This window comes from Trachinotus anak, unplaced genomic scaffold, assembly GCF_046630095.1.
Source record: "Trachinotus anak isolate AG129_WGS33_773 ecotype Australia unplaced genomic scaffold, CSIRO_AGI_Tana_v1 ptg000011l, whole genome shotgun sequence".
Lineage (NCBI taxonomy): Eukaryota > Metazoa > Chordata > Actinopteri > Carangiformes > Carangidae > Trachinotus > Trachinotus anak.
In genome coordinates this window covers 8,321,707-8,344,028 of record NW_027273862.1, presented here as the reverse complement: position 1 = coordinate 8,344,028, position 22,322 = coordinate 8,321,707, and the positions used below count along the sequence as shown (strand labels likewise).

Below are 22,322 nucleotides of genomic sequence, written 5' to 3'. Positions count from 1 at the left end.
TGTTTTTTTTTTGTCTTCTGCCATATGTTTCAGCTTCTTTTTCACATGCTAAAGCTAGGGAAGTCCAAGCGCAGATACTTTTTTTAAAGTCACTTCTGGTAGTATTGCATATTCTCACTAGTTCTGTCCTCTTCTAGCTTTGGTTCTATCTCTTTCATGCCCTTCCATCCCTTCTCTCATGTTCCTTTTTCACAAGCGTCTTCAAAGTTTCCTGCCACTGTGCGAGACATATCTGCATTGCAGTGCTGAGGGGAAAGCAGCGGCTGGAGGAGAGATGTGTGTGAATAGCTTGAGACAGAGAACCGAAAAAGAGAGACTGAGAATAAGGAGGTCTGACCTGTCATTTACCAAAATAATGGATGCATGAGTGACAGGAAAACATCACTTCATGCATCATTTGGTATATTACACCATCGTGGTCTTATATTTATTTATTTCTTTATTTTGCCTCTGAAGCAAAAACATGCCCATTTAAACGTCCAAAAATCTAATACAAACACAACCATTTGCACCTCAAAGTGCTGTCACAGGGAAATCACTGAGAGGGTCATCCACCCCCACCTCCCTGCGAGCCTCTGAGCCTCCCTGTTATTAATGGCGTCATCATTTTTCCTCTGCTCACTCTATTTCCCCTCTGATAGTAGGGCCTGCTTCATCGTGTTCTGCCATGTTTCTGTAATTGCTCCAACAGCCTGCCTTATGCTGAGCGTATAGTTTTTTGTGTGCATGTGTGCCTATCCACTGGGCGTGTGTTTCTGTAAGTGTGTGCATATGCATGTGTGTGTGTGTTGCTCTGTCCCCCCACCAGGGCCGGCTGTGAGTTTGTGGGGCAGAACCAAGCCGCGGGCGAGCTCCACACGGAGCGAAATGACAGCCTCCAGGCCACCATTGGTTGATGACCGTGAAAACACTTGCGGTTAACGTAAAGTGAGCGACCGGCTGTCACAGTGAGGCACCGTGCTTATGTGCAGCCCTGACGACAGCACAACAAGCCCCTCTACAACTAGACTCTGCAGTGCTGCAACAAACAACAAAGGCACAGCCCTACAATTCATAACAGCAACCACTCCAGACATCTGAAGTACATAGCAAAGAGGGAGAAGAGCAAGATACAACCACTACTATTTGTCACAGTCTTTGAGAATAAATGGTTTTTCTTTACTTAAATTACGGTGGGCTGGGGAGAAAGCCGAGGGTGGTTGCTGAACGAGAAGGGGGAAGTAAGCGTGCAGGGGAGAATGCCGAGACTGTCACAGATGCCAGCCAAGGTCAGATAAAGTGAGGAGTAAGTGCTTAGAGAGCTGCGGGAGCAGAGGCCAACTCTGGAGGAGGTGTGAAGGAGTGAGTGACCAAGCGTGAGCACCACCGCCTCTACCCATCATTAAATGAAGCCACTTAAAGGAAAAAAGCTCCGCTCAAAAAAGTCAATACACGGCACTTCTGCAAAGCCCTGATGGTTTTATTTAGCCATCTGGAGAATAGTTTTGTCTTTGATGGAGACACAAAATGTTGTGAATATGTGTCTGAAGACACTTTTCTCAGAACCCTGTATTTTTGCTCAGAAGCTGAATTGCTTAATCTATCACATTCCCACCGGCAAATAGGTTCCTAAAGTTAAGATGAGAAGCAATAAATGATGTGCCAACATCATGTAGTAAGGAGGGATGATTACAGAGCTGCTTTTATCATCAATTTTAACCTCTCTGTGGTTAAATCCAACTTCTTTTACCCCCTGCCCTCTTGCATTTCTTTCTTGCCTCCTCTCACGCTCACCCTGAACGCACAAACGTGTGCACACACACAAACACAGTTTATTATGCAGTAACATTACCAGATCCCCTTAGGCAGCTGTGCATCTCTGTATGACTGATGAGGGTAATTTCTCCCAAACAACAGAATGATCACTTTGGTGTTGAGCGCTACAGACGCTCCCTCCCACCCCGTCTTCCCTCTCCCCCGTCTTCTTTTTAGCTTACAAAAAGGAAAGAAAAAGAAAGATATTTGTTACTACGTCTCCTGCAGCGTCTGGAATGGTTCCAGAGATAAATAGCTCTCCCACCACATATATACAAAATTTTAAAAAAATCATTCCATGGATCTAATCAGTCTATTGATTCTTTTCATTCAAATTCTGCTAATAAAAGACATTCAAATCCAGTTTCCACTTTGCAAGTTGGAGTTGGGGTTGGTGGGGGTTTCCTTATTTTTTCCTTGATTACCATAGGGATCCAATATAATACACATGCCACTGTGAATTAACCTCACAGTAAGGACTGGGCCGAGCCACAGTGAGTTTATGCTGTATGTGTACTACTGTGCACCATGGGATATACTGAGCAGAGAGTAGTTAGGACTTGTCTGCCTCTCTCTTCTGGCCTCATAGGTTCAGCCTCAGTGGGCTGTCTTTACCTATTCTCCCATCTGTCAGTCACACACAAAAACAAATCCACCTGTCGGCCAGGAGACTGAGCTGAACAGGGCGATGCTACAGCTGTCTGGGCCTGACTCGGTGCAGAAGGGAGCAAGCCAGCGCCCTCCACTGGAGATGGAAAGCCCATTAAGATGCTTATTACCCCACCTGTCAGCCCCATCTCCTTACCTGCACATATACGCCAGACTAATGAAGACAGTCACTATTAATACAGCACTTTGAACATGAAAGTCATGCCTCTATGCTTTTTGTGGTCCTTGTGTCCTTGATCACAAGGGCTCTCCAGCCTTGTAACAATATAACAATCCAAGCGTTAAGAGACAGGCATTCTTACCGTGCCACTTGATTGCTTCAACAATGAAGCTATTAATGCTGCATTATGTAAATTGTAATGGTCACAAACATCTAATAGGATAAAGGCTAAGTACAGTGCAATTTAATGCTGCTGACTTTCAGTGGCTCTTTGAAGGATGTTTTCAATTATAACAGAGCTAATTTAATTCATTGTTTCGTAGCTGAAAATGCATTTTTAAAGGTTGACTGAGTCTCTATTTCAGAACTCAGGTTTAATCAGTCATGTACATTGAACACTAGAACGTCCTCTAAAGAGATTGACAAAGTTGCCGGGGATCTGCGTTCTAGGTTTTAAAGGGACAACGTAGCCCTACCCTTCTCTTTTTTCTCAGATGGCAGGCTTCAGTTGTGGAGGGGAGGGTGTTCATCTAAAAGATGAAAAGACCTGCGCCTTTAAGAGGGCTGTCTCCCCTTTCCCTCATGCTCCCCCTCAACCACACAGACACTCCTCCTGTGAGCATTTGTGAGGCAGCTCCTGTCCCTTATGTCTCTTTGTGGGGAACAGAACAGACTTCCCAGAGCATCACTGGAGACAAGACAGAGCTCTAGGGAGGACACCTCAGATGCAGCCCTCCATGCAACCCTGACCTCAACTTCAGTGGATTCCAAGATGAGCACAAGGAGAGGAGACGCAGACCTACTCAAGCTGGAGTAAAACATCCAAGAGTCCAAAACAGGAGGTGGACCTTAACAGCTGGACAACCCAAGAGGTCAATTTTGAGTTGACTGCAACATGATCAGCTGATATAAAAAAAAAAAAAAAAAAGTCAAGACGCTGGACGGGACCGCTAAGAAAAAGGTGGAGTCATAATTTGAGCTTTTAGTTTCTCTGTAGAAAAGTTTTGTTCAAGAAAAATCAACAAAGTACTCCATATCTTTTGCAGCTGTTAAGGTTAAAAGCACCATGTGAAATACAAACGAAGGAAAGAGGATAAATTAGCTTAGTATTTTTTGTTATTTCTATCCGTCTCCAGAGCACTTTCCAAATAGTCATTTGTGGTTTGAAATTGAGATGCTCTTTAAAGAACATCTTGAATGGTCCCGACAGTGCTCTTAATTCATCAGCCAGGCGTTTATCTTATTTCTCCAGCTCTTTCTGAGAGGGAGCATTAAAGACTTCATTGATAGCGCTCTTGGGGAGCGGGTAATATTTCTTATATGAAGTCTTGAAACTTTACAGCTGTTGACTGGAGGGAGAGAAAAGTGCCACATACATAAGAAATGATGTTGAGCTGTTTCCAAGCATTTGTCTGGACTAACACTGCAGTGGAGCACTGAGGACAGCAGAAATGTTTACAGGGTGTGGAGTGGTCACTGGCCAGAACCAGTGCCTGACCAGAGACACTGTCAGGCCCCACCCAGGACTGGAGGTGAACAGACCGATCCAAATGGAGAATGGGGTAACCCCCGCGACCTGCGCCGTCTACCAGGGTCAAACTTTCAGCAGTGCTGGTCAGCCAGCAGTGGTCAATGCTTCCAGCCCGCTGAAGCCAGCACCGATACCAGTTCCTCCCCCTGCACTCAAACTAGGGCAGGAGGGGTTCAAGAAAGTCTGCCGAACTGAGGAGGAAAGCCCCTGTCCCTTTCCAGGACTGGCCTCTGGGGTGCTGGAGATGCGTGTGAAGGAGGGAAGTAAGATCCGCAACTTAATGGGATTTGCCATGGCACGGATGCAGGGAGAGAAGGGTGTAAATGGGGGAGGTGTGAGTGGTGGTGGACTGAGGCAGGTGGTCTTCACTGGGTCGGGCCGTGCGGTCACAAAGACCATCACCTGTGCTGAGATCATGAAAAGAAAAGTGGGCTGTCTGCACCAGCTGACCAAACTCCAGTACAAGGTGGTCAAAGAGGTGTGGGAAAGCACTGAAGGGGGGACATCTGAGATGACTGTGCACAGGACGGTGCCCTCCATCAGCATCCTTCTTTCCAAAGACCCACTGGATCCCCAGGAACCAGGCTATCAACCTCCAGAGACTCTTAGTGCATTGTGGGAGGAGAAAGAGGGTGTTGAATCTGCCTCTCAGAAAGCATGCAAGAGACCTCTTGGACCTTTGCCATACAGCAGTTTCACTCACTGTAAGAGAGTGTGTTTGGGGGAAGGAGTCTCAGTCCTCCCTCCTCAATGACTGGCTGAACCGGTGTCAAACAGTGGAGAGGATTGAATCAGAGGAGTTCATTTGGCGCTGCCCTCCACTCAAGCACAATGCTGAGACAATCAGAACACTCACTCAGACAGAACAGTGCTTTCTCAGAAGAACTGAGTACCAATTCCAGCCTCCAGAGGTCAGTTTGACTGAGACCTAAAAGCTTGCCTCTGTACGTATAGAATTTAAGGGACGTGTTTCTCAACACGGTCTCTCACATCCTCAAAACTGTGATGATGTGTGCCACCGTGCTATAAAATCTTTAACAGATTCGCATCCCATTTCACACCAACAAAAGAAAAAGCCATGAATTGCACAGGTTCCAGATTCCTGGTTGCAGTAAACTATCTACAGCTTGTGGACAAAATAATTTATTAGCACCATGTTACAATCATCTCTATTCCTCCATGCTCTTAAGTGTAGTCTTTAAAAATACACAAGGTAGACCCAAGAACATAAAATAAGAACAGCTTAAAGCCATTAATGATATGACAAATGCAAAACATACCAATTTTATTTGTATGATTATTATCTCTCGTAAAAACAAAATTAAATAAATGTTTTTTTTCCCCAATGGAAATTTTGTTTTGTATTTCATCTGTTACTCACACATCATTGAATTTGCAAAGCTCTGATTGAACAGAAAATCACAGCGTGCTGATCTTTTGATAAGAATAACGGCAGTGAAATTTGTCTGTAGAAAAAGCTGATTTAATGACAAAGCTGTTGATAAGGCACAGCTCCTAAACCAACCCAGCCTGACAGAAATGCCTAGGGCAGAAATACAAGCACAGATTATCATTAAGATAACAACATAACATCACACAACATAGTGGAGAAAAGGATTAAAACTTGGCTTGACAGAGCTTCGCACTACACTGTTACTGCAAAATATGAAACCAAGGCAACATGCTACACTCCTTCCCCTTTCAGCCTATAGGCCTACCCACCCACCATATCTATTGTATTGCACAGTCTACCTCTTCCGCTATAGACATTTCTCAAAATAATATGCTGAACAATGTGGTCTAAAAAGAGCCAAGTTTTCACAGTAACACTATGCACTTGTACTTGACTGACAAAATAAATGAAATGGCTGCAGACTTTCTCCAGCTGACATTTTTTATGCATTGCCTCTCTGCATTTTCACACCATTTAGATATCATTTTAGTTGCAAAAAATGTACCTCTGCGTAATTGCTGAAGCTTAACTGGATGCTGTAGACAAGTATGGCAATTGGATCAAAATACAACTCGAAGCAGAATGCACAGCGATAGGGAGAAAAAAAAAAGGCAAAAAACAGCAATGTTGAGTTTTATGGATTAAAGATTTCTACATATATTGTTGAAAAGTTGTCCTAAACAAGACAAACAAAATGAACCTTCCACAGAATTATTTTATTCAAAAACTTTTTCCACTTAATCAAGCATGTCTTCTGGGGATAATAACTTAGACAAGTGGAACCTTGTCTGAAGCTTTTACTGTTGATCTTAATGAAAATCTGCAAACGCAGATATTGGCCTCCCAGAGTAAATTAATCAAAGTGACTCCTAAGTGGGGAGACAATTCTATTACAGCTTAAAATAGAAAAAAAAGCAGAATTGACTCCTATGGAATTTATGTTGAAATTCGTTTTTCAAAGGAAAACAAATTGTAATATTTCATATAGTGGTCAGACAGCACTTTACAGTCTGTTGCGGACATTGTGATTAACCTCTCTTTCAATTCCATTAAATGAATCAGAGCACAGCAGAGCAACCAAGGTTGAATAAGAAATGCTGCCACTGCAATAAAGCACATATGTAGCAAACTGTGTGTCCTCGAGACTGCTGGAAGGTTATCACTGCAGGTCGTTGTTATCACAGAGTTAACAGCTTTCACCCAAGAGCCTATGGGACAGTCAGTCTCAGATGCAGGTCAAAAAGATAATGCCGCTATAAGTAAATTTCAAATCGACCTGCATCTGTTATCAAGCATTAAGAATTCTGGGCCAAGTGTAAAATGCAGTGGGGGTAATTAGGGATAACGGCATTGCGTACCTGAGTGAGAGAACAGATAAAACATACTGACAAAAGCATTATCCTGGAGCTAAATCCAATGTGGCTGGCACGAAATAGCATGGTGGAGGAGTCAACAAAGTGCATTAGAAGAATGTGGACAAGGTTATTCAAAAGCTGAGAGTCTATTTTACCGATAACGTTTGTTTTCAAAGATGCAGTCAAGGTGGATTTGGAGGAGATACAGGCCCAGACCTAAAATGCACATATTTGAGTTTGGTTAACACTGTACAACATGCACACAGCGTATTAAAACTGAGTGCTCACAATGTTTCATACACCTTTTCCCTCTATGAAATAGACTAAGTAACGGAAAATGGGTAAAGCTGCTTTCAGTACCGATCCAATTACCCATATCTTCAATATAGAAGGATAAAAAGAGGGGTGGACATATTAAAGATTATTTGGGTCAGGCATGGATTTTTTTTTTTTTTTTTTGGAAACTGTTAATGCAGCAGATTTAAAGATCTAACTATAGAATGAATGACACTGTAAGAACAAATAGGATTTTTTTTAATGATTACTTCAAAATGGTAATGCAGAGAAATCACTATTTGTACTTTTTAAATACTTATGGCTATCTTACTCAATAGCTATTAAATCATGAAAGAAGGAAAACATTATGTTAAGACTGACCAATCATGGTTATCTTTCATGGCGGACACAACAGTAACCTTCTGTTTACCAAAGCCGATAACTACATGCACTGAATGTGAATAAATTCATTTTCAAGTTAACATAATGAAAGTGTTGGCACTCTATTTTTCCCTTCTCTGCTGCTGCAGTAGATGAGAGTGAGGTCTCTGGGATGGCGTGGGAGTTCGCTATCTCCCAGCCTCCAGATGGCTCCGTCTTCTCTTATCTAGAAGAATGGGTGCTGCCTCAATTTTTCAACTCGCCTTATCTGGGAATCCTTTAAATTGAATATTTACTGGGCCTATGTTTTCTGCCTGTGTTAGCCTCTGAAGTCGACATTCCTCTTGCTTGTGGAGACAGGCCAAAAGGTTTTTCTTACTCATACACTCTCTTTGTCTGCCTTGTCAAGTAATGGGACAGTGATTGATTATGTGATTGCCAGAAGAGAATGGAAGGTTAAGCAGTTAGGCAGAGAGCAGTGGAGACATATTAACGAATGGCCATAGAGGGAATATGTTCAACAATAGAGAAATATACATTACCCAAACATGACATCAGGCAGACCTCTATTTTATGTCGGAGTAAAATAGATTAAATTAATCACTTTCCGAACTGTCTGTTGTTTTCTGCACAGTGTACACTAGAGGTTAAGAGAACACTTAAGCAGCCATTGAAAACGTCTTATTGCAATATGACTGGCTGTGGTCTATCTGCATAAACAAGCCGTGCCACAGCTACTCCCTGGTAAGTGTCTGGAAATGTCTTTTCAAAACCATTTTGTGAAATGCCTCCGTGTTGGATTAATCAGCGCAGCTGAGGATGTAATTGCTGTGCTGAAGTCAAAGCTGTAAGAGCAGATAATGAACACTGACTACAAAGCTGCCAGAATCCAGGGCAAAAGAAATGAGAAGTTTAGAGACCAAAATGTCTTTTACATTCTTTCAGAAGCCCTGATAGAAAAGGAAGGTACACTGTATTTATACTAAATAAAGACCTTTTTTAAAAAAAACAAAAAACATCACCCATGACCAGGTGGACACAGAAATTCTATCGTTTGTAATGGCAACATTCATTTAAAATTTAATATGAAACTTGGGCAAAATTACATTTGCTTAAAGGATCTCTCTCTAAGGCTATTTGAAGGCTATTTTATTTATGCATTATGTATTCATGTATGTAGTGACATATCTGTCAGTTATGTGTATTATGTAGATATTTGATACATTTTCTTTTAAGAGGGATGGGCTTACAGAGCTGAAGAAAACCAACAAGATTTTGTTCTGACTGTCGCTGCCATCTGGTGGGCAGATAAGTTCAAAGTCAACTACAGAAAAAGATACTCCTTGCTTGAGGTTGCCATTACTGGTATATTGGAAGGATATTTATGCCCACACAGAACAGACCACCATTGTCTGATGAACTTATTATCATGTTTTAAAATTATGACACAGAATTTACAACAAGCAAATGGGAGCTGGGGGCTAGGCTATTTTTTGTGATATTGGATATTGAAGTGTTGCTTTTTCTCCTGCTTTAATTTCAAAAAGTAAAAAGGCTAAATTCTTCCCTTCCATCGTCATTTCCTAACCCTTGCAATTATGGAAGAACCTCAGATGCAATTAGCTTAAAGAATCTGAAGTATAAAGGAGGTTGCCTTTATTATGCAAAGCACCTAAAGCATACACACTGTACAGTCTCTTCTGGAATACATAGTGTTGATGGAAGAAGGCTATGCTTTGTGACTGGTATTTGTGAAATAAGGCTTACACACCCATGTGCACAAACACATAACACTGACGCTTACATGTCTGGCCCAGCAGAGATTAACTTTGCTCTGTTTCAGAAATGCCCAGTAAATAGGTGGGGCAGGGCACCTCAGTCTTGAGGGAAAATGACAATAAACACTAAATTAGAGAGCTGGAAATGAATACAGCAAAGGCCGACAAAACAGTCAGCCTTTGTCCTCTGAAATGGGGAAAGTGCAGTTCTACTGTGTTTAAAATGAAGACTCTAAAACAGTGGTTGTGTTCACAAGTGAAAACATACAAAGTGTTACGTGCAGTGCTCCTTGGTAGCATATTAATATTCTTAGTCATCTACTCAGCACCGAGAGTGATGAACATCTACCTCTAGGTGTGTAATTGGACCCCCCTTTCCAGTGTGATCAATATAATCATTAAAAGAAGGCATAGTGATTTTCTTAAGCATCTCACACTTGAAACAGCAAGGAGCTTCAGAGCCCTCTGTCCAATAGCAACAGAGGATACAGTAAACAGTGTAACACAATATATATACACAACAGCTACTGTTGCAAGTTTGCATAAAATCTTGCCCAGCAACCAAGACTGGACTATTGCTTTTATTATTGAGACTGTTTGGCTGAAAGTGTTTGTTTTAGGTTTTTAGTTACATTTTCAATTAGTTTTCTTTGATACGGGGTTGGCCATTCAGATTGGACGACTCATTGGGTGACAGTGTTTGTTCCAGGTCTGATGCTACAGGTGCTGATTGAAACTACAAAAAAAGGACTGAACAGCCAATCTACTGTCGCAACAATCCTGCTTCTTTGTTTACATGTGTGTAATGTCTCTCAACAGCCCACAATCATCCAGCAACAGTTTGCTCTTTAAGACTTTTTAGGTACATTGGTGAGGTAGTTGTTTAGCTGTTGCTACCAAGAGAGACAGAGAAAGGCAACATTTACAATCTGACTTCACATTGTAGGATTGGTTTGTTTAAAGTTTGGCAGTGTAAACACCTGACTACATGGCAAGTGGAGTATTTCATATGAACTGTAAAATGATAGATGCTGCAATAATAAATTCACCACACCACAACTATAATTTTCAATAGAATATTGACTGCCTAATAATTAGCATTTTCTAATCTCAATTTTTGAATTAAAACCTTCACCTTCTGATTTAAAGACTGTTCTTGAGATGCAAATTCTGCTCTCATCCAAAATGCGTTTTTTTAGAAACTATTATTAAAAGTAGCACAAATTCCACAATTTATATTACTAGTAGTTGTGGCAAAAAAAAATGCCTGAGGCCAGTGGCACTTCCTAATTGAGTTGTCCTTTTTTTTTTTACTCAGGTTCATTCAAAGTGCTTATCTGGGAAGGTATTACCACACTGTTTCATTTAGGGTTTTAAAGAAAAACATCATTTACAAAGTCAATTTTCTGAAGTGGTCTACTGGATAGTGACCCAATCCCTGAATACATGCTTTCCACCTCATTGTTTAAAACAGGTACAGCAGCCAGCTACACTAATAAGAATTTGGCTCAAGCTCTCTCATCAAACTGTAAAGACTCCATTTAACATGAGGGATTTTTATCTCTTGTACTGCCAGTCACACTCCACGCCAAGGTCGGCAATATGACTAAATGATTTGGTTAATTTGAATTCAAACAGTGTCAGCTGGGGGTCCACTCCGCACAGTGAGAGGATTGGTAGAGTAATATCAACACAGTTGTGATTACTCCATTGAAGCAGTAGGGTGCTCCAATCAGAGCCGAATCACTCTCCTCATTACAGACTACAAGGCCAAATCTCAGTGGGTGGACCCCAGAATCAGGCTTTGCATCTTCCCACTGAAATTAATTGAAATTCATTTGTGGCACCCCGATGCTCTCCATCAACACAAGAGTCATTCACATTTGCACAATCCACCCTGAATTCATTAAGCACAAGCACATTTTAAGTTTGAAAGAATGTAAAAGCAGATGATGTATTCAGTGGTCTGTACCTCTGCATTCACACCAGCTTGTAGGCTGCAGTTCACAGTATCAAGTGCATTTTTCCAGAAATGATTCTTGTTGAAGCAAAGCAAAGTAATCTGGGCAAGGTACTGCTCCAGGGGAGTGAGTGCCGAAATTATCTCCTCCTCTTGGTTTGGGGCAAAAATAACAAAAATAAGCTAACGTAACACATATCCAAAATTTATAGTGGATACATCTCATGTATTTGGACTGGTGTTTTGTATAAGTAAAGAAATATCAGATAATAATGAAAGTAGGTTGTCTTGCCCACAGAATGTACTCAATTTATATCATAGCAAAGATGCATCTATGTAGCATGCAAGACTCAAAGCCTGCAGACATTTGTTCCAACCAAATACTAGAACAACAGATGTGATGACTGACATGCCTTTATCCATGCATAAGGAAATAATACACCACAGGCCACATGACTGCTATCCTTGTTTTGCATCACACGCAGTCCTAAAAGCTCACGGAACACACACCATTTGGGCACCACAGGCTAACATTTTCCTCTCTCCAAAACAAAGCGCTACTCAAGCAATAAGAAAAAAACATTAGCAGCTAATGGATTCACTATCCCCACAACTGCTCTTAGAAACTATTAAGACCTCCTTTTCCACTTAACACTTAAGAACCAAACTCATGCAAACTGTACAAAACCTGTCAAAGCTTGGTTGCTACTTGTAGAGATGGGTCTAATGGAACAATTACAACATTTTGGTGCACTCTTACCTGGATCTTGTTCCTGCCCTGTTTTGTTGTGTGCTCCAGAAGTCTAACTCCAGACCTTTCTTGAACTAGATACACACTACCACGCCTTGTTTTCTGAACGGATGTAGGCCACCAGCTCCCTGGAAAATCAATTCTTAATTGCTTTACTGTCTTTATTGTGGTCAAGAAAATATTTTTTAAAAACATGAGTTTTCAGTTAAAGGATTATGCTGCTTTTATATTAAAGTAGCCTATCAAAAGTGTGCTCTGTGCTATGTTGTCAGCTTTCCTCTAATCATCTTTTTTTTCCCAATTTGAGACATGCATTTCTCAGAGAAGATATTTTGATATGTCACAGTAAGAAAAGCACAGGTGTAACCAATGAAATTAATGATGGCGGAATTATGCTGAGCAAGTTGTGCCACTGCCATGGCTTAAAGGTACAAGCTGCACAGAGCTATTATTAATGTTATTAATAATGTGCTTTACTTACGATAGCAAATCAAAATGTCTTCTGCAAACTGACACCTTCTAGTGAAAAACAAGAGAATTTTCCAGCCAAAACTTAACAACAGCTTCCCCAAGTTTTGATAACTTTTAGATTCTTCAACTCTAACTCGGTTCAGCTTTAGGAAAACCATTCTCCGTGTTGTGCAAAACAGCTGAAGAGTTGAAACTTATCTCAAAACTTGCTACGCTTGATCCAAACAAGGACGGTAGCAGGAAGTGACCTAGCAGCTTGGTTAGCTTGTGGGAAAAAGTGGAGGTTTCTTCTTATTTTATTCATTTTTTTAAAGTTGTTATATTTACTTATATATTTATTGGGCTATTAGAATATCACAAAATTAGAGTAATTTTCTTTCGCTTACAAATTTCCAAGACCAATACTGTCAGTGTCACTTCCGTGTGCCATTTTGTGCTCTGTAAATCTGGACAATATTTTTGAAGAGGCGGGTTTTTGAAGGTAGAGATGTTACCAACCCAGCTATACCTTTTGAAGAATCAACTATTTTTATAGAATACAAACATGGCAGCTTACTTACCTTAATTTATATCATCAGTTCAAACGTGTCAAATATAAAAACGGTGATTACATTGGCTTCAAACACCTGGACCTTTGAGCGATTATAGCCATAGCGATTTGGCCAGCAGATGGCGACATCAAATCCACGTCTCAATGGTGCCTTCAAGTGCTCCTTAAGTTCTTAACTCCGAGCGGGGCCACACTCAACACACATGAGGTTCACAAATAAAACCACGCATGGTGTCAAAGTTTTGATGTTTTCTCCAGTGTCATATTTCCTAGTGTTATACATTATCACTTGAGACATTTTATAGTCTGACCTGTAATTATCGTTAGTAACACTCACTTCACTACTAACAAACTTTCAGGCTTTGAAAGTGAAGAGGGGACAGTAAAGAAGCAAGGCAGACGATCAAGTCCATCTACAGCTGGAGCCTGTACGACACAGTAATTACCACTGTTATTCCAGTACTGCAAGTAATAAAATATGCGTATTGCTCATTTTTCCGACGGATATGAATGCAGCACCCAGCACAGCTGCCGATTGTGAATGGGTTTGTTTTACATTTGTTTGGGCGTCGAACTGGAGGGTTCATATCTTATATCCAGTTGTTCAACAAGTCGCAAACACGTATCTTTCAACCGACCTGCCTGGTAAGTCTATTGTGTGTTTTTTAGTAAATTGTTTCCTGCTGTTATATAGATAGAAAACTGTTGTTGAAAATGAGGATGCATCATTGTTTTTACTGTCCAGTGAGCGTTTTCACAAATAGGCAACAGAATTACGAATACTTTTAAATTAATGTGTTTCTGTTCTAATAAATAGTGAGAATCCCATCGTACCCTGGGGTATTTTAATCTCATCAGTTATCATGTATTTCAAATTGGACTTAGAATATTCATTGATACATGTAGCCTTTAACTAATAATGAGCCTGCCATGTTTTATTTCTAGCTGTCACTGTAATACTGTGTGTGTGTGTGTGTGTGTGTGTGCGTGTTTTCTATTGTTATCAGATACCTGAAAAAAGGTGTGTTTTCTTTCCTCAGAATATGCTTTTAGGAAAAACTCCAACATGTGCTTCAAGCAGCTTTTGTATGCAGTCCTTTAAGCATCTGTTGGTACTCTTCTCTCTGTGTCATTTCATATTTGGATACACTGAGAGAGATAGAGTACATGACTTGATGTCCAGACATCCGCTTATTGATGGGTAAAGGATGATTAATGTCTTGCCTACACAAGTCACATAAATGGAAATAAATGAATGAAATCCTGTTAAAATGCCTTTCCATCCTGTCGCTCCCATTTCCCTCATTCCCTCCATCTGTTAGTCATAATGACCTTGCTCTCCAGCTGAGGATACTTCACAACAATCGCCTGAGTAAAATTGACCTTCATAATGTCAGCAAAGTGGCCACTGACATCTCTCGTCTGAAGGCAGGCCATGTGCAGGCACAGGTATTGCCTTTCTTATTTCATCAGTCTTTCATTTCTGATGCTGTCTCTCCAAAAGTGTGGAGAGTAGCCTTGTAAAAGCAGACAGTGGTTCTGTAACCAAGTTTATGTTGTGGAGAGATGAAACCTAGAATAACAGTCACGTCAGTAACTCAAATGTCTCTCCTTCACTCTTGTGTGATTTCCCTCTTCTTTTGTCAGATGTTTGCAGTCTATGTGATGTGTGGGGCCCAGGAGAAGGATGCTGTGAGGCTGACCCTGGAACAGATAGATGTGGTCAGACGCATGTGCACTGAGTACCAGGACTTTGAGCTGGTCACATCTGTCCAGGGTATGGTACACCTCAAAATGGGATAACAAGCTAGATATCTACCAAACACCATAGAGGCAGGAAGAGTAATTGATTACAAAAAATCAGCTAATTACAGTCAATTTACAATTATAATTTACTCTACATAGTATTATGGACTTCTATAAAAACACACTCAACAATTCTGTGTATTGTGAATGTATATTGTCTCATATGTCTTATATACAGTCCATATTTATGAATGGAGTTTTTTAAGGAGCTAATGAGAAGTTAATTACTTGTAAAGAATGGTATGTTACACACTCTCTAACGAGTAATTATAACACAAAAACAAACTGTGGTACTTTTTCAAGAGATGCTGAATTGCTTGTTTGGCAAATTTAAGATTAAAATTGCATCAAACCCGTTTTTGCACATCTCACTGGCTTGCACTGAATGTTAGCTTTTATCTGAGTTAATGACTGTGCAGTCTCAAAACAGCTACTGGCTGTTGGCTTGACTGGAGGCCTTAATCTCAAACCATGTGTGTCTGTCACTGTAGAACTGAAGAATTCTAAGATGAGGCACAAGATAGCATGTCTAATAAGTATTGAGGGGGGACACTCCATTGACAGCAGCCTGCCAGCCCTGCGGATGTTTTATCAACTTGGAGTCCGCTCCATGGCCCTCACACATACCTGCAATACACCATGGTAATTAAGAGAATCATTCTGAATGTTATATTGTAACTAGAATATCACAGCTGTTAAAATATAACTGCATTTTGGGGATTTTTCTTGTTTATCAGTTAAGTACTAGGAATAGGACAATACATGATTGCTATCTCTGATAAAGACAGAGTATTTGAAATTTAGATATCAGGCACATCTGTAGCTGTACTGTGTCATGTATGGGAATACAACATTTTCTAATATTTTGTCAAAATCTTCTCCTACATTGTTCATCGGCTCAGACCTGTGTAGAAAATGTATTTATTTACTGTGTTGACTGAATGGAAAGGTCAAAGATGTTTGTATTTTTTTTTCCCACTATGCAAATTAACCTATATTTGTACTTTCTCTGAACCTTGACAGTGCATGTATCTTACTGTTCTCCAGCCACATGAAATATACAGCAACCCCATTCAGATGTCCTAAATACAACAATATTTATTTTTCACATAGTCATGCACACAATTTTTGTAATTTTGACAATATTCTTTTTCAATGCAGGGCTGAATCATCCTCAAAACTTTACAATGTCTATCAAAGACAGAATAACAGCCTGACACATTTTGGGAAGGTAAGATTAATTAATCTTCACTAATATCAGCTACAGAATTGGTTTTATTTATCACATTCCACATAATTCCAGATTTTGGGTTGCCTGTCCATTCTTGTGAACACAATATCTAAGTAACGCCTTGAGGTCATTCTTCAAATTTGGCACAAACATTACTTGGACTCAAAGATGAACTGATTAGATTTTGGTGGTCAAAGGTCAAGGTCACTGAGACCTCACAAAACACATTTTTGGCCATAACGCATGAATTCATACACCAATTATATTACAGTTTAACTTGGCACGTATATTCTTGAGACCTACCTGATCTAAAGTTATTAAAACAATTTTGCTATTTCAATAATTGCGCATGTTATTGACAAACAAAATCTTATTGCTTGCTATCAAAATACGAATTGTTACATATCTTACCCAGATGAAGTCCTATTACCACCAAATTTTAGATATGTGATTGGCAGGGGACTGTGAGGATATGGACCTAATTTGTCGAACCTTGGCCACTTGGGGGCACTACAAATGTGGAAAGTTTATATCGCAAAGGTGGTTATAATTGGTCAAAGTGGGCGGGGCTTATTACAGGAAATACGAAAGACTATTTAATCCTTCTGAAATATTAATCTGAGGACCATGACATTCATAGGGTACCTGTAGCATGGTACACAGACTTTATATAACAAAAATTACATATGTTTGCGCTAAAATCAAGGTAAACGCATTTTGCCTTATAACTCATTTTTGGTGGGACATTCAAAAAACCTTACATCGTTGGATTCCCTGAATAGGGCTGAATCGTTTCACATAGCTCACTTCCTCCATTAAATTTTTTTACAAGTTGCTACATACGCAAAACTTACTTTTTCAAACTCCTCCTAGAGTTTAAGCCTGATCTTCGTGAAAATTTGCACATAACATCTCCACACGTGCCTGATTAAAAGTTATCAAAAGAGTTTTTACACTCTAAAAAAGTATGAGCAAAAAAACTTTTTAACAACCTAAAAAACACATATTGTTGCATATTGGATGAGTACAAAAAAATGGTATGCATGATGTAGGGTGATTCCTGAGTGCAGGCATAAAGTTTGGTGATGATTGGTCAAAGTGGGCAGGACTTATTCCAACAAATCCAATTCATACCACAGTTGGCCCTTACCAGTTACAATACACTTCCCATTACAGTGACAACTCTGCTCTGAAGCTGGTGTGCCTCCCGACGCTTTCCTCTTGCACGTTGTGCTGTGGGCCCGACTTTGTCAGAGCCTGCAGGTGCGGGGGACAACCTGCGTGGGAGACTTGGACCCCATTCATAACTGCTTGCAGTTCTAGCTTTTATTATTATGGTAGTATTGGTAGTAATAGTAGTAGTAGTAGTTGTTGTGGTTGCTGTAGTGGTGGTAGTAGTAGTAATAAAAAAAAAAGTCAGGTATTGAGGATAATCATTTTTAAGAGTGAACTCCAGTAATGGACTGTGCTGGAGAAACTGGACCTTGTTGTAAAGTTGGTTAATGCTGTGCTTACTAAATGTTCTCTTGACAAGGGGCTGTTTCCACAGAAACTGCTGTAACCCAAATTAGAGTTGCAAGTCCTTCAACATGAATTTGTTTATTATAGCGATAGTGCTGCACAATATAAACAGCTTATTTCGACAAACGTCTTTATAATGTTTAATCTTTTCAGTTAGCCCTCTCAACAGCAGCATGTAGGACTTCCTTGATTACTATCTGCATGAGAGTTTATATACATATGTGTAAGCATCCCCTGTTGTTGGCTGAATTGACATCCTTCTTTCCCATGATACTGTAAATGGCTGCATAAGTAGTTTTTTCATGTGTTTTGAAGGCTGTGGTGGAGGAGATGAACAGGCTGGGGATGATAGTGGACCTTTCCCACACTTCTTGGGACACAGCCTTGGCTGTGCTGAACCATTCCAGGGCTCCTGTTATTTTTAGCCATTCATCCTCCTACTTCATCTGTAACCACGGCCGCAACGTACCTGACTGGCTGCTGCATGAGCTGGTGAGAAAACCAATTTACTGAGTGATTAATTTCCCACTTAGTTGTTTGATTAAATGACTATCTTATCAGTCAAGTCACTGATTAATTTATTTCAATTATAATTTTTATTTACACCTGATAAAGAGCATGCAATGTGTTGTCTTTGTTTGACACATTTTGGGAAGGTGAGCTTAATCTTCAGTAATTTTAGCTACAGATTTGAATGAAGACATGAATTCGAACACTAAATATGACGCAAATAAACCAAATGTCTAATAGGATAAAATGATGAAGTGATGACATTTTAGATCCAAATGGTCAAAGGTCAACTTCGCTGTGACATCATATTAATATTCTGCAAAAACACTTCTGGCCATTATTCAATGTTGTAACTCAGGAAAGGGAGATCATGACCATATTTCCTGCAACTTGGCTGGTTGGTGGAAGCATACTGATATACTGTGTGTACTGTGTCCTCTGTTTCCCCCAAATCCTTGTCTGGATATCTCTTTTAACCACCATTAGATTATGTCCATATTCATTCAGCTTAAGTTGTTAGTACCAACTCATGACTAGCCTCTTCATTTTTCGCACTTGAGTTTTGTTTATATAGGCTGTATTCTGCTTACAATAGATTAGCAGTTTCCTCTCTCTCATACTTTTTTATGATTTATCCAACATTAAAAAAATGTATTCCCATCCCAGGTTAGATGACTTGATCAAGCTCTCGCTGTTTCTTTTGAACAGAAATGCCAGTAATGTATGTTGAAAGATATAATATATAATTTATTTGATAATTAATATAATCTGTGGTGAGGAGTTGCACATGTCCTTGTTGTTTGATGTTTTATGCAATGAAAACACCTACGCTCACTGTACTGCACATCATTTTATATGTTTATGTAAGTGTAAAATTAGAGACGTTCACAGATGTGTACAATGAGTTAAAGCAGTTATTTTGAAATCCTCCTGCCTCTCACCCAGATTCTCTCTCTGGATTACATACATCAATATATCAATATATCGACCTGTTGGTGCATCATAGGAAAATATGATGAAAATTAAATACCAATAAACTGTAAGATTATGGATGTATTTATATTGAAAGAAATATGAATATCAAATATACCCATATTTTATAAGATATGAGGTATACCCATGGTTTTATATTATATAAAATATGGACGTACAATGTTGCACTTATTTAATCTCAGCTCAACTCTGGCCCCTTCATTATTCCACAGACTTCTCTGTGTGTATTTGGCAAAACAGGCTGGTGTGTTTACTGCAACTCAGGGTAACAGGGTGTTTGAGATAAGACAAGAAAAAAAAACACATCTACCACCACGACTAATGAATTTAAATGAGACAGAAATGTAGGTTATTTGTGTCTGAAAAATGTATTTTTCAATTAGCTTATTTCAGCTATTTGTGCTTCTCTATTTATGTCTTTTTTTCCTGCACTTGCGAATGACCACGTGTGTGTGTTATCTTTCAGAAAAAGAACCAGGGGTTGATCATGGTGAATCTCCACAGCAACTTCATTTCCTGCAGGAGCGAGGCTAACATCTCTCATGTGGCTGGTAACGCATCCATTTTGAGTCTTTTTTAGTAATGTTGTAAATCTTGAGTTTGTATGTCTTGTAGCACAGTTGATTCATTATTCCACATGGGTTTTACAGACCACTTTGATCATATAAAGAAGGTGATTGGAGCTGAGTCGATAGGAATCGGAGGGGACTTTGAAGGCGCTGCAAGGTAAGATATCATACACATAACTAGAAGCACAAAGTAAAAGGCAAATGGACATACAGTTTGCAGACAGCAAAACTACAGTGCTGCAGTTGCTTTAGTGCTTCCTGGTATTCTATGACCAGGATGGATGGTAATCTTAAGAGACACAACTTGCATATACATATAAATAAACCAAACATATTTCAGAGGTTGTTCTTGAACCAGATCAATTTTGTGCTTTTACTAGCCTGTCATAATCTCAACAATTTAGCTGTCTCAGCTGTGAACAGACTGACAATGGTAAAAAACAATAAGTTTGTATGGCCCACAGGCATAAAAAAGGACTCCTGTTGTAGATTTGCAGTAGAATAGTTTGTGTTATTCCCTGCATGCAGTCACAATCAATTCCAAACGGGAATGTAAAAAAACAAATTACATTGAAGGGCTTGAAGTGTTTATTATTGTTGTTACTTATTCATTATGATAAATAATCCATCAAATAACACCAAACTGCAAAATAGATATCTGTGAATAAGAGTGAATAAAAATGTGTTGTTTTTTTTTTGTTTGTTTGGTTGGTTTTTTTTGTTAACAGCTTTCCTCAGGGGCTAGAGGATGTGTCAAAGTATCCTGCCCTAATCCAGGAACTCCTGCAGAGGAACTGGACTGAGAATGAGTTGGCTGATGTTCTTCGAAGGAACTTCCTGCGCGTGTTCAAGGAGGTGGAGGAGGTGAGCTGGAAGAGTGATATATTTTATGTCAAAGAGCAGCTTTCCTTTAGGTAACTGAAAAGCATATTTGCACTCCATGTTATGGCCGAAGGAGCATTTCAGCTAAGCTATAGAGGACTAGTAGATAAGGTAAGGATATGTGTCTAATAGTGAACTATATACAGGTATATTGTATTTTTCAAAACAGAAGGCATTTTTATGTTATGATTTATTTAAGACTTTGTTGCCTTTTTTTTTTTGTTTAAAATAACATTTTCAGATTCAACAGTAGTCTTGTCAACCTTTATAAGATTGATTGAACAACAATTAACATATAAATAAATAAAATGCTTCTTTGCACTGCAAGTTTCAAAGAGATTCTGAGAGAGAGAGACTTGTTCTGATGGTGTATTACATGTCGCCTCGCTCTCTTTTCTCACTGTATTTCCCCCCAGGTCCGTAATCAGCTAAGTTCGAACCGGCCTAGTGAGGTCCAGATCCCTGTGGAGGAGGTCCAGAACCCTTGCAGGCTGGTCCTAAGACCTCCTCAAGTGAAAGGGCTGCCCTCCTCCACAACCCAACATGGACCATCAGGTTTATTAATCCTGGCTACATTTCTGCTGCTTGGCTGCCTATCTATGATTGGATGAATATTTAGAAATTCAGTTCAGATGCACCTTTTTTTTGAAAGAGTCTCATTATTAATTTAGATAAGCAGAGCCTAACAAGTTTGCTGTAGCCACTTGTAGGTCACCACAGCACTCCACATGTCAGAAAAGATAAGGGGAGGTGAATCACTCTCTTACCAGCAACACAAAAAAAGCATGGGGGGGTAGTTTAAACTGCTGTATGTAATCTGTCCTATGAAAAGCACTTGAATATATGTATTTCATTTAGAATTTCTTTCTGAATTTGCTGTACCTGTACTGCATAGTTATCTCTATGACATGGAGAAGAATAATGGTTGTGACAATAAAACTGCAGAGATGGCACTTTATTATTTTGTTAGCAATATGTATTTTTATTTTTTGCTTGTGTGGCTTGTTGACCAGTCATGTAAGAACTGGACGATGGGTAAATTCAAGGTAAACAGTTTAGTTAATGTGCAGATGAGTGTAGAATGTTGCGTCATCCTAATATTACACAAATTCATTATTTCTATGATAGTATTGTATGGTATGATAAGGCTTCAACAAAACTGCACAGGGGGATAATAAACAGATGTTGCTTTTATTTGATCTTATAGCATAATAAGATATTATGGAAGTTTACAAAACATAGTGTGTTTTTGATTGTTATTGGCCAAGCAAAAGACTGGCCCTGCTTTTTTCATTGCACACAGAAATAATTACAACCGATATTTAACTTAGCAGCTACTCAAAGCAAGAGTGTGAAACCCTGCCCTCTTAAGTGTAGAAGGAACAAAAATAGGAATATAGGAAAAAAAATAGGAATTTGCTTTGGTGAGCTCATTTTTATCATCTACACCATGCACATTATTTTTAGATAACCACACATCTGTGGTGTAATAGTGCCATTGTGCTTCAAAAATGAATACTCACAGCTTCACTAAAATACTGCCAACATTAAATTTCCATTTAAAGAGTTGAATTAGCAAAAGCATACTTTGCATGGCCAGTGACTATTTGGGATAATCCACTTCAACCTCTGCTGTTCTGAAAAAAACAAGGAAATGCTTTTACCAGAATTTGAAGGGAAG

General features: G+C 39.5%; 2 protein-coding genes across 4 annotated transcripts; both read left to right on the top strand.

Annotated features, from left to right (window-relative positions):
- The first annotated feature begins 3,301 nt into the window (after positions 1-3,301).
- Positions 3,302-5,494, top strand: LOC139628408 (uncharacterized). Its single transcript, XM_071490060.1, has one exon. The coding sequence runs from the start codon at positions 4,075-4,077 to the stop codon at positions 4,906-4,908; it is 834 nt and encodes a 277-aa protein (XP_071346161.1). The 5' UTR covers positions 3,302-4,074; the 3' UTR covers positions 4,909-5,494.
- A 6,980-nt stretch (positions 5,495-12,474) lies between these two features.
- On the top strand, positions 12,475-21,602 carry dpep2 (dipeptidase 2). Of its 3 annotated transcripts, none has more exons than XM_071490058.1 (11): positions 12,475-12,536; positions 14,170-14,330; positions 14,452-14,578; positions 14,777-14,906; positions 15,427-15,577; positions 16,097-16,166; positions 18,003-18,179; positions 19,657-19,741; positions 19,841-19,916; positions 20,488-20,623; positions 21,058-21,385. In XM_071490058.1, exons 1-11 carry the CDS (start codon positions 12,501-12,503, stop codon positions 21,250-21,252), a joined length of 1,344 nt encoding a protein of 447 aa, XP_071346159.1. In that variant the 5' UTR covers positions 12,475-12,500; the 3' UTR covers positions 21,253-21,385. The 3 variants fall into 3 exon arrangements, with proteins under 3 accessions (XP_071346159.1, XP_071346158.1, XP_071346160.1); XM_071490057.1 differs by lacking the exon at positions 12,475-12,536 and adding an exon at positions 13,554-13,774 and having other exon boundaries at positions 21,058-21,602; XM_071490059.1 differs by lacking the exons at positions 12,475-12,536; positions 14,170-14,330 and adding an exon at positions 13,573-13,774.
- Positions 21,603-22,322: the final 720 nt, after the last annotated feature.